A 12,989-nucleotide genomic window follows, 5' to 3' on the forward strand; every position below is an offset into this window, starting at 1 on the left:
AGGCAAAGATCTTTCACCTAAGTAAACAAGGGAAACCAGAACCTTGTACTTCTGTACTTCTCTCTGACTGAGAGAGAGAATCAGCCATGGCTGCAAAGAAAAAGATCAGTACGAAATCTACCTTGAACAAGGTTGTAGCTTGTTAAGTCTTAGCCGTTAGAAAGCGTGTTTTACTTTTATTTGCTGGTAACCATTTTGTCTTTGTCCTTTGTACTAGAACTCACTGAAAATCTCTCTTATTAATTTTTGTTAATAAACTTGTTTTACTGTTAATCTAAACTAAGCCAATGCTGTGTTTGGACTGAAATTATTGTTAACTCCAGTTAAAGTAGTAAGCCGTGCTTTTGTCTCGTTAAAGAAGCAATAAACCTTATTACTTCTCTGAGTATTCCAGAAGAGGGCTGTACATTCCAGGGCTGAGGGTTTGGGGGAAATTTAGGACAAGGAGTTTATTGGGGTTGCCCTGCATATAGTAATTACAGCAGGTGAAGACCAGGGTGGGGCTGTTGTGTTGCTGGCAGGCTGCTGGGGTCAGAGTGCTGAACCAGGGTTGCACAGCACACAGATGCTCAGGAAACTGCATGCTTGTCTGTGGGCTGTTGGTATCTGGGCTGTGACCCACCGCAGCAGAGCACTGAAGGCACCCAGGGTTACAAGGCAGGAAGTAACACAACTTTTCACTGGTCTGAATTGCACCCCAAAATGTGACAGCATAATATTTAGAATCAGCTGGATTGATTTACTCAGACTGGCACAGTAAATTACATCTCATCACCAGCACATGCCTTTGGGGGATTCACCCTTAGGAAAGACAGGCAGTATTTCCACCTTCTCCCTCAGGGTTTCTGTTTAGGAAAGCATCTCAAAATTGTGGCTGTCAAAAAAGCCCCGTGGCAGAGATGTCTAAGATACATTAAAATAGCATATACCCTGTCCTCCCTGGCTGTGAACTATTTGTTTTAAGTCTGTGTTGCACACTTCTAGGCCTCCCAATGAGGCGAAAGTAGTGGCTGCTTTCTGTCACTGCAAACTCTCCACCTCAAAAGTCTTTCTGTCAGTAGGGGCCTTGCCAGAATCCACACCGACTCCCTGGCAGTGAACCTGGGGCAGTCATTTTGTATCTATAAAAATAATATTAAATCATACTAGAGTACAATTAATAGTCTTAAATAGAAATGTAAATTTCCTTCCCCAATCCCTCCAGATCAAAATTAATTTATTTATTATAAATTATTATTTAAATGATCTTAATCCGATTAGATAATTTTAATCTAGTTGGAAAGCTAGTCATCTCAGCCTCTATCATACAGAGTATAAACAATTTAATCAAGTGCTTCCCTTTACCCACTATCATCATCTACACCTTTCTCAGGTTTTCCTTCATCCAATTATTCTTTATTCAGCCACTGTATAGAATCATAGAACATTAGAGTTGAAAGAGACCTCAGGAGGTCATCCATTCCAATCCCATGCTCAAAGCAGGACCAACACCAACTAAATCATCCCAGCCGGGGCTTTGTCAAGCCAGGCCTTAAAAACCCCCAAGGATGAAGATTACACCACCTCCCTAGGTAACCCATTCCAGTGCTTCACCACCCTCCTAGTGAAAAAGTTTTTCCTAATATCCAACCTAGACCTCCCCCACTGCAATTTGAGACCACTGCTTCTTGTTCTGTCATCTGCCACCACGGAGAAAAACCTAGCTCCACCCTCTTTGGAACCCCCATTCAGGTAGTTGAAGGCTGCTATCAAATTCTCCCTCACTCTTTTCTTCTGCAGACTAAATAATTCCAGTTCCCTCAGCCTCTCCTCGTAAATAATTGTCTCCAGCCACCTAATCACTTTTGTTGCCCTCCGCTGGACTCTCTCCAATTTGTCCAGATCCCTTCTGTAGTGGGGGCACCAAAACTGACACAATACTCCAGATGTGGCCTCACCAGTGCCGAATAGAGGGGAATAATCACTTCCCTTGATCTGCTGACAATGCTCCTACTAATATAGCCCAATATGCCGTTGGCCTTCTTGGCAACAAGGGCACACTGCTGACTCATATCTAGCTTCTCGTCCACTGTAATCCCCAGGTCCTTTTCTGCAGAACTGCTGCTTAGCCAGTTGGTCCCCAGCCTGTAGCAGGGCATGGGATTCTTCCTTCCTAAGTGCAGGACTCTGCACTTGTTCTTGTTGAACCTCATCAGATTTCTTTTGGCCCAATCCTCCAATTTGTCTAGGTCACTCAGGACCCTATTCCTACCCTCCAGTGTATCTACCTCTCCCCTCAGCTTAGTGTCATCTGCGAACTTGCTGACGGTGCAATTCATCCCATCATCCAGCTCATTAATAAAGATGTTGAACAAAACTGGCCCCAGGACTGACCCCTGGGGCACTAGACTGGAACCGGCTGCCAACTAGACATTGAGCTGTTGATCATTACTCACTGAGCCTGACAATCTAGCCAACTTTCTATTCACCTTATAGTTCATTCTTTCAATCCATATTTCTTTAACTTGCTGGCTGGCAAGAATACTGTGGGAGACAGAGACAAAGAGTCCTGTGGCACCTTATAGACTAACAGACGTATTGGAGCATAAACTTTTGTGGGAAGAAAGGGTTGAGCCTTTTAGAACTCTGGAGGCAAAGGAGCAGTTCCCCATGCTGACCCTCTAGAACACTGGTGGGCAACCTGCGGCCCATCAGAGTAATCTGTTGGCGGGCCATCAGACAGTTTGTTTACATTGACAGTCCACAAGCATGGCCACCTTCAGCTCCCAGTGGCCGCGGTTTGCTGTTTCCGGCCAATGGGAGCTGTGAGAAGCGGTGTGGGTGGCTGTGCCTGCAGATGGTCAATATGAACAAAATGTCTCACGGTCCGCCAGCAGATTACCCTGAGGGGCCGCAGGTTGCCCACCACTGCTCTAGAACCAATCTGCGATGAAGGATCAAAGCCATTTTGGATTATTTCCATTAAACTCTGGTACATCCCTATGTTACTGGAGAGCAGCATTCTACAAACCACTGAAAGGAATACTATGGAGAGATCCAATAATGTGAGTATAGTTGTATGCTCCTTGGCCATAAAGGAGACAATCCACTAGCATGAGCAAGACAGTCTGTATGCTATAGGCTACCTGAAAGTTGCCTGAGAGGGGTCTATGACTGGGTTCCTGGAAGGGTGACACTGAGAATGCCATACTCAGAGCAGACTTCAAGAAATATGGCAGACAATCCCCCCAAACTGGTGGTTTATTCTATAATTAGATTCACCAAGCCCATAACAAAAGAACTTCTGCAGTACCACAATGGCTAACCAGAAACCAAACGCAATCCTTTTTAGGCATTCTAGCCCTTGGCTCCCATCCAGATAAATAGGTCTAAGAGGGGTTATTGAAAACCTAATTCACCATACATGATGTTCTACCAATCTCAAAGGATTAGACACTTACCCTCATATCAGTATGTATTTCAGATCTTACACAAATACCACGCTGTCAGCCAATCCTTAGTAAACTAACTAAAGATTTATTAATAAAAGGGGAGAGTTATAAATGGTTATTGATAATATACAACTATACAAAGTATTGTAAAGTCCTTATATCAGATTTGTAACAATGATGGAATTGACTGCTGGCTTCTAAAGTCTCTCTGGTAACTTCCAAAAGATTGGAAGGTCCTCAGCCCAGAGTTTGAGATGCTCCTTTTAGTTGTAAATCCACCGTCCAGTGAATTAGAGCAAAAAGAGGCAAAATGGAGGAGTCTCAGAGGACTTTTATATCCTTTGTCAAGTGCATGGAAGTTTACTGTCCCAAACAAAGCCCACAGCCCCTGTCTTTGGAAAATTACTGGCCCAAGATGGAGTCCAGGGTTACAAAAGCACATCACATGTCCTTGCATGGTTTGCTGAATCACAGGGGGGTGGCCATTGGATCTTCATTGTCTGAAGCAGCCTCAGGAAGAGCTATCTGGGTGAGATGAGTTTTTTTCAATGGCCCATTGTGAGAGTTGAGAGTCCTTGATCGGCTATCCATACACAGCAGTCTAGCCTTGATGTAATTGTATCTGGAGGGTGTCACCCAGGAACAAAACACAGGTTTAAGATACAAGCACACAGCCAATATTCATAACGTCAGATACAAAGATGATACATGTGTATATATAAACAGGATAATAGTACTTAGCAAATACATTTTCCATTGACACTTTACATCAGTGGTTCTTAACCTGGGGTGCATGCACCCCCCGGGGTGTGAGATACCCTTTCTGAAGGTGTGAGACATGCCAGATTTTTTTAGAAGGTAGATCATCAAAAACACAAATTAAGCACAGGCATGTAAGTACAACTACTTTGTTTCATCAAACCTATGTATTTATTAACATTATACATTTTGTAATGATTACTGTAATATACAAACAAAAATATATCTAGGTTTAAGGGGTGCGAGAACATATTTTTTAGCTTTAAGGGGTGCGAGAACATATTTTGGTTTTTGATAAGGGGTGCGAGAACATATTTTGAGAACCAAAGGAGTGCAGGCTGCAGTAAAGGTTAAGAACCACTGCTTTACATGATACACTTTGTATAAGATTTATGGTAATTGTATAACAGTGGTAACAGCAGTGACACTAATTATCACCTTTCTTGTACACAGGGTCCAAGATTAGAGGTGATCAAAAATCAAAATTTACATCCGATAGGAAATTCCAATATTTCTACATCTGTGTACATCTTAAAACCAGGATGAAATGTTGAAATATTAACTTTGGATGGAATTAAAAGTCTCAAAATATTTCAGTGATACATTGCAATCATGGACACCCATGATGCACTATAGCAATTCAGTCAGAAGGGAGACCATAATACATCTGCAATGCATCATGGGAGATGTAGTCTGGTAAGGGAGCCTAGCCGGTAGGGGAAAATGGGTGCATGAGGCACCTGAACTACAACTCCAGTGAGCTGCCACAACAGTTCAGGCAGACAGTTTAATGTCAAATTGGTCTGAAAGTAAATGTTTCTCTTTGTCTGAACAAACCAAACTGTTTCAATACGGGACAACCTTAGGTGAAATTAAATAATTAGTTTAATTTTTCTCAACATAAAAGAAATTTGGAAAAATAAAAAAAACTGGAAAATGTTGATTTTGTGGAAGCCACACATTGAAACAAACAAACAAAAAACCCCAATAGCACCACAAAGATATTTCCAGTTCCTGAACCCTGTTGGATTTTAGATTATTTTGGCTCATAGTCTCCAAATTGTACTGTCAAAATGGAATACATGTTCATGCTTGACCGGAAAAATCCAGACTGATAACGACACTCTCCATCCCAGATTTTGGCACAGAAAGTGTAATGTACAGAAAGAAATCAAAGCCACTTAATTAAACTGATTCATGAAATCTGTGGCTGTTGGGGAAAAAAATAGAGAATATATTGGAACCCTACTGTTGGTGGCACCAGGCATGACCCAGTGTTGACAGAGGGGTGGAAAATGACAGTGCCAATGAAGGCTCCCTGTATTAGGCCTCTGCTTGTCTGAACCGCTTCCATGTTTAAACTTTAATTAACTCCACAGGCTAGATGGAAAGAATGGAATGTGTGGCAACTAGTTATCAGTACCAGAAGGCAATTATACAGCCTGCTTGCACCTGGCTAAAGGGAGTGAAACAGAATGACCGGTCAAGAAAAGTTACTAACGAGATAATATGTTTTTTGCCAAGTATGATCTAACCTGTTTAGAGTAATTGCTGCTTCATAATGTATTTGCTGTATGGGAACTGAAAAGGAGGGAGAAGAGGGGGGGGGGGAGAGGGGAGCTGGGCATTGGGGGTAATAGACATGCTTAGCTAAGATTATGTATAAAGACAGAGAGCTGCTTGTCTGGGGTGTGCTTGATCTGAGGTGTGTACCTCCAAGCATCCTGCGCTTTGAGATCTCAAATAAACTTTTTTTGCTTCTCCACCCTGGTGTGTCTAATTGGAGCAAGGCACTCCGGGCAACGAATCACTGTTTGCTGTAGCCTCAGGCCTTGTGCCGGCAACACTACCAATAGAAGTTGTCAATATTTCCTTTAAAGAGGGGAATCTACTGTCCATCAGAAAGTACTCACCATTCTAGTCAGGACTCAAAAAACTATTACTCATTGCCTAATTTCTGATTTCTGAAGAGTTAATTGAAAAGTTAATTCTACCTTCACTTCTCCACTGCAAATATCTTGGATAGAGAAGCTGGAAATTTTCCATCAGTGTTTTTTCAACAGAAAATGGGGCTCTCATGAAATCAAAACTGTAATTGCTGTATGGAGGTCTGCATTTTTCCAACAGTACTGAAAAAACTGCACTTCTTCACTTAGCTGGTAGGATTTGGGGGATTGGGATAAAAGAAATCACTAGAATCAGCTTGTTTTTGCAATTCTGCTGTACCTTTTGCAACAGGCATTTAAGGTAATTAGGATTTGGTACATTACTTTTTATTCAGATAGTAGAATTCAGAAGATTGGGATTAAAACCTGGCATGATCCAACATGAGCTAGGTACCAGCTGGTAATTTTTCCAGTGCTATTGGACAAAGATGCGTCAGAGGTAGGGTTGCCAGGCATCCAGTCAGCGGCATCCGGTAGAGGTTGCCAGGTGTCTGATCGGTGGTGCAGTGGGACTAAGGCAGGCTCCCTGCCTGTCCTGGCTCCGTGTGGATCCCGGAAGCGGCCGACATGTCTGGTTCCTAGGTGTGGGGTGGGCACAGGGGCTCCAAGTGCTGCCCCCAGCCCGAGTGCTGACTCCACAGCTCCCATTGGCTGGTAACTGGGAGCTGCGGGAGTGGCACCTGCAGGCGTGAGCAGCACACAGAGCCTCCTGGCCCCTCCACCTAGGAACTGGACATGCTGGCCACTTCCAGGAGCTGCCTGAGGTAAGCGTTGTTCGGCTGGAGCCTACACCCCAAATCCCCTCCCGCACCCCAACCTCCTGTCAGAAGATGGAACCCCCTCCTGCCCCCTAACTTCCTCCCAGAGCCTGCCCCCCAACCTCCTGCCCCATCCCTAAGTCCCCTCCTGCACCCAAACAACCTCCCGCAGCGGCGCAGCCTGCACCCCCTCCCATGCCCCAACCCCTGTTCCAGCCCTGAGCCCCCTTCTGCACCCAGACTCACTCCTGGAGCCTGCACAATCCTCTGCCCCAGCCCCGAGCTCCCTCCCACATCCAAACTCCCTCCTGTGCCCAGCTCTCCTGCTCCAGCCCAGAGCCCCCTCCTGCACCCCAAACCTCTCACCTGAGCCCCCCCCATATCCCAACCCCCTGCTCTATCCCGGAGCTCCCTCCCACATCCTACACCCCTCATTTCTGGCCCCACCCCAGAGTTCACACCCCAGCAGGAGCACTCACCCCCCCATACTCCAACCCCCTGCCAGAGCCCCCTCCAGCACCCTGAACCCCTCATTTCTGGCCCCACCCTGGAGCCCAAACCCCCAACCAGAGCCCTCATCCCGTTCTACACCCCAACCCCCTGCCCCAGTCCAGTGAAAGAGAGAGAGGGTGGGGGAGAATGAGCGATGGAGGGAGCGGGGGCAGATCCTCAGGAAAGGAGCAGGGCAGGGCAAGAGTGTTTGGTTTTATGCGATTAGAGACACACACACACCAGCCAGAGGGCAGATTTTTATCTGAATCAGGAAGATATTTATGATGAACTAGAAACAGCTGCAATTGATTTGTTTAGTTTTTTTTACAGTATGGGGGTTGGGGGGGGGGGGGTGAATGACCAAGATCCAGCTTGCTCTAGGTGCCGGATCTACAGTATTTCACAGCCTCATGCACTGTCATACACTTAAGGCCTGGACTGCTTAGGGCGCAGTAGGAGGGGCTGGTACACGTGGTCCCTGTTCCTGCCGGGAGCCTTGGGGGTGAGACAAACCCTGAATGGATCCAGATCTGGGCTGCGGCAGCGCTCGTGATCTGGGAGGCTACGGGCTGCGAGCGGGCGGGCAGTTGCACTAGGAACAGCGAGGCTTGTTCCCTAGGTGGTGGATGCTGCAACTGGGGCAGGAGGTGAGAGCCAAAGACACCAGGCGGGAGCCGGGTACCTCCGGCTCTTGCCTTGTCCCGGAGCACAGAGTTTGGGGGGGGGTCACCCCATTGCATCCCCCTTTTTGCTCACACTCTCGTCCCTGCGTCCGCAGAGCCCGGCGTGGCGCCTGACTCCCGCCCGCAGCCGGCCTCTGCCAGAGCCAGCAGCAACCAGCCTGCCCGAGTCCCCACGCACGCACGCGCGCGCCCTTAGGCTTGAGCTGCAATCGCGCATGCGCCGACCCCAGTTTGGCTTTGGAGCGCCGCGGCTCGGTCACCTGATAGCAACGGCGGCGGCCGGGGAGCGTCCATGGCAGCGGCGGCCCTGCCGGACTCGGAGCCATGACGAAACTTCCGCTTCCTCTGCCGCCGGTGCAGGGCCCGGCCGCGCCTAGGCCGCGCCCGGGCCGGGCAGGGAGGGCGCGATGCGGCCGCCGCTGCGCTGGCTCCTGGCCGCGCTGCTGCTGCTGGTGGTGGGAGCGCTGCGCGAGGGGGCTGCCGCGGCGAACAGCGACCCGCCGGCTCGCTCGACGCTCCCGCAGGGCAGCACCCCCGGGGAGGCGACGCGGAGCAGCAATGGCAGCAGCAGCAGCCTGGCCGTGTCCGACCAGCCCATGACCCAGCGCGCCCTGGCTGTGCTCGTGGTGGCCAGCGCCGCCCTCATCGTCTACTTCGTGATCCGGACCGTGCGGTGAGGGACCAGGCGGGCGGGGATATAGGCCCTGTCGGGCTGTGCCGGGCGCGGGGTCCCACCTCCGGGCCCGGGTGCAGCGGGGCTGGCCGTGTGGTGCGAGGGTTTCTCGCTGCACACGCCGGGGGATTTGCTAATGAGCGCTCAGGTGAGGTGGTACGGAGCCAAACCCTGCGTGCCCAGCGCAGCCTGTCCCGGGGCCATCCCGTGGGGCACGACACGGACACCTCGCGCTGTGCATCCTCTGCAGGAGAAACTGCACTGGCACTAGCCTTGCACCCTCCTGTGCCCATCACCTTCGCTTCCGTAGCTGTTTTGCCTTCTTACTGATGGCAGGTACTTTGGGCAGTGCTTTCTAGGGAGGAGCAGCCCTTTGCCATCTGCCTTGGACTGAATGTCACAGGTTAAGTACCGCTCTAAAATGTTGACCGCATAATTATAGATGCCTAAACATAAATACAATGTCTCACATTGATCGGAGTCTTGCTGTAAGAATCCTCATTGTTTTGACCACGTTACCCCCTCTGCATGTGTCTACTCAAGCACATGTCTACTTGTCTTCACTTTTAATGTCCTTGTGCAGAAACATTGATTTAAAAGTCCTCTGTGGTTTATTCTTGGCTACCTTTTGAGACTTGAGGCTGGTCTACACTACTGTTTAAGTCAATGTAACTTACATCACTCAGGGGTATGAAAAAGACAAGACAAGTTACAGCGACCTAAGCACTGTCCACTCCAGCACTATATCAGCAGGAGACTCTCTCTTGCTGATATAGCTTCCGCCTCTCTCGGAGGTGGAGTATTTGTGCCGAGCAGAGAGCACTCTCCTGTTGGCATATACCATTGGTATAGCGTGTCTGGTGAAGACACGCTATGCCAATGGGAGCGCACTCTCCCCTCGGCACAGGTACTACAGTGGCACAGCTGAGATGGTGCAATTGCGCCAATGTAGCGCTGTAGGTGTAGACTTGCCCTTGTATGTTGTCAAATCAATAATGCTGCTCTTCATTGCTCACTTGTCATTATTTTTCAAATCCTTTTTACATTAAATTGAAGATGATCTGTATCATAAAACCAGAAAGGGTAGTTAACTTTTGGAACAATTTACCAAGGGTTGTATTAGATTCTCTATCATTGGCAGTTTTTAAACCAAGATTGGATTTTTTTTTTCTGAAAGATATGCTGTAGCTCAAGTAAGAATTATTTTATAGAAGCTCTAAAGCCTGTGTTTGGCAGGAGATAATCGGAGTGGTCCCTTCTAACCTTAGAATCTATTAATCTAAACCAGTGCTGGAGCAATGCCTTTTTACTATATTTTGCGAGTTCAGCATATTTATTTAAAATAGGGTTACTAGTTTTCATTCAAGATAACATATGTATATATGAGAGAAAGAGATACATAAATACAATCTGATATGTTTAATAGATTCTAAGGCTGGAAAGGACCATTGTGATCATCTAGTCTTACCTCCTGTATAGCACAGACCATAGAACTTCTCCCAAATTATTTCCAGAGTGTATCTTTTAGACAAACATCCAATCTTGATTTTAAAATTGCCAGTGATGAAGAATCCACCACAACCTCTTGGGAAATTGTTCCAGTGGTTAATTATTTTCACAGAATTTGTCTGGCTTCAGTGTCTAGCCATTAGATCATGTTGTATCTTTCTCTGCTAGACTGAAGAACCAATATTTCAATTTAATGCCTTTGGTTTGTCTTGAGTCACCAAAGAGTGAATCTTGCATAGATGATCCAGTGCAGAGCTGCGCTGTGTGATTGCCAATCTTTAACTTGCAAATGTCTTAAAGATTCAACATATACCCCAAGTTGATTCACTTTTGTGATAAATTGATCATTGTTCATTAAAAGATGTTACATAATGCATATTAACTTTGAAGCTTACATCTCTTCTAAAAACACTCAGGTGCATTAAGATGAGTGACGTAATTGCTTAAGTCAGTGGTCTCTAACCTTTTTCGGGTGCCAGACGACAAGGCATGGAGGACCATGGTGACAGATGAGCATCCGCCAACAAATTGCGTCATCCAGATGCGTCACAGCTGAAATGCCTCTGATTTTCAGTGGTATTTTGGTGGCGATGCCTCTGGATGACGCTGCTTGTTGGCAGCATTTCGGCAGATGCTCATCCGCCAGTCAGTACGCGGGTGCACTTAGACGTCCCAGCGGGCACCGCGTTGGGAACCCCTGGCTTAAGTAGTCCTAAAACTTTCTTTCAGCTATAGTCTAGCACAACTGGCATTTTGCATCTTGGATTGTTTTCTGTGACATTAGTTTTCCCTATTCACTCTTTTTGATAGCTCAGAGTCCGTGCTGATTTTCCTTTCATTAATAAAATAGCAAGTATATATATTTGCATATGTGGAAAATATGCACTTATCGCTTGTTGGAAAGCTTGGAGATACATGGAGAATGAAAGCACTATATAGTGTAAAATTACTTTATTTTTAAATCCAGTTACTTTTATATGTTTGCAGAAATATTGCAGGGGTGCTTATTGTTTTGTTTTGGAGGAGAGGCATATTTTCATGCACCAAGTACCGTCAAACTTCAGATGTGATTCTTGAAGGGGACCTGTCAATTTTAAATTGACTCCACTCTGAAAATTTCTTATTTACTTTTGTTACAAGTAATTCTTGTTATTGGGCTATTTAGTTCAATGGATTAGGTACACCACTTGTTTTGAAAGGTATGTTTGGGTGGGTATTAATCATTGTAGCAGTGGAGATATGTCTGCAAGTTTTGCATCTGTTGTTCTGGCAGCGTCTGGTGCTGCTTTGAGTTTGTGTTTGTCTTGGACTGTGGGAAACTTGCTTCTGTTAATGAATTTGCCGAAGTTGCGGGGTGTTTGAAGGCCAGAAGAGGGAGTTTGGGAAAGATTCTTTCAGGATGTAGTCCCTGTCAAGCACAGATTCTAATTGTTTAATGATACCCTATATGGTTTCCAGCATAGGGTGGTAGGTGACAGCTAGGGGTGTGCGATTACAGAGTTTTTTTTCTGTAATGAAGCAGGTTTTTTGATACAGGTACCGATACAGCTTTGCCCTGCAGCACATTTAGTGAAAACACTCTACGCCGACGGGAGAAAGAGCTCTCCCATCAGCTTAAAAAAAACACCTCTGCAAGCAGCATAAGTGATGTTGGTGGGAGAAGCTCTCACATGAATGCTTATGTCAGTTTAATTTATGTTGCTCAAAGGGGTGAAATATTCACACCCTAAGTGACATAAATTTTGCCAACAGAAGCTGTAGTGTAGACATAGCCTAAAATTCATGGACTCAAAGACACTGGATTTATGGCTTAGTTAGAACAATCTATAACTCAGGGTATGTCTACACTACGGGATTATTCCAATTTTACAGAAACTTTTTTTTTAAAACAGATTGTATAAAGTCGATTGCACGTGGCCACACTAAGCACATTAATTCAGCAGTGTGCGTCCATGTACCGAGGCTAGTGTCGATTTCCGGAGCATTGCACTATGGGTAGCTATCCCATAGTTCCCGCAGTCTCCCCCACCCATTGGACTTCTGGGTTGAGATCCCAGTGCCTGATGGGGCAAAAAACATTGTCGCGGGTGGTTCTGGGTACAGCCTCACCCCTGCCTCACCCCTCCCTCCGTGCAAGTAGCAGACAACCGTTTCGTGCCTTTTTCCCTCGGTGAACTGTGCAGACGCCATAGCACGGCAAGCATGGACCCTGCTCAGCTCAAGACAGCAATCATGAACGTTGTAAACACCAGTCGAGGAGGAGACAGCTATGGCAGCGCGGCAACGAGAGTGATGAGGACATGAACACGGACACAGACTTCTCTCAAACCGCTTGCCCCTGCACTTTGGAGATCATGCTGGTAATGGGGCAGGTTCTAGCCATGGAACGCTGATTTTGGGCCTGGGAAACAAGCACAGACTGGTGGGACCACATAGTGTTGCAGGTGTGGGACGATTTCCAGTGCCTGCAAAACTTTCGCATGCATAAGGGCACTTTCATGGAACTTTGTGACTTGCTTTCCCCTGCCCTGAAACGCCAGAATACCAAGATGAGAGCAGCCCTCACAGTTGAGAAGTGAGTGGCAATAGCCCTCTGGAAGCTTGCAATGCCAGACAGCTACCGGTCAGTCGGGAATCAATTTGGAGTGGGCAAATCTACTGTGGGGGCTGCTGTGATGCAAGTAGCCAAAGCAATCATTAAGCTGCTGCTACCAAAGGTAGTGACTCTGGGAAATGTG

The 12,989-nt window shown here is 46.7% G+C and overlaps 1 protein-coding gene across 2 annotated transcripts in view; it reads left to right on the plus strand.

Moving 5' to 3' along the window:
• Positions 1-8,441: 8,441 nt before the first annotated feature.
• The window catches only part of FAM174A (family with sequence similarity 174 member A), a 32,231-nt gene continuing 27,683 nt past the window's right edge, over positions 8,442-12,989 (plus strand). For both annotated transcript variants that reach the window (XM_039545755.1, XM_039545754.1), the window contains exon 1: positions 8,442-8,742. In XM_039545755.1, coding sequence (XP_039401689.1) covers positions 8,477-8,742 — 266 coding nt within the window. In that variant the 5' untranslated portion in view covers positions 8,442-8,476. The remainder of the gene's footprint in view (positions 8,743-12,989) is intronic.

Source organism: Mauremys reevesii, linkage group 6 (assembly GCF_016161935.1).
Source record: "Mauremys reevesii isolate NIE-2019 linkage group 6, ASM1616193v1, whole genome shotgun sequence".
Taxonomy (NCBI): Eukaryota; Metazoa; Chordata; order Testudines; family Geoemydidae; genus Mauremys; species Mauremys reevesii.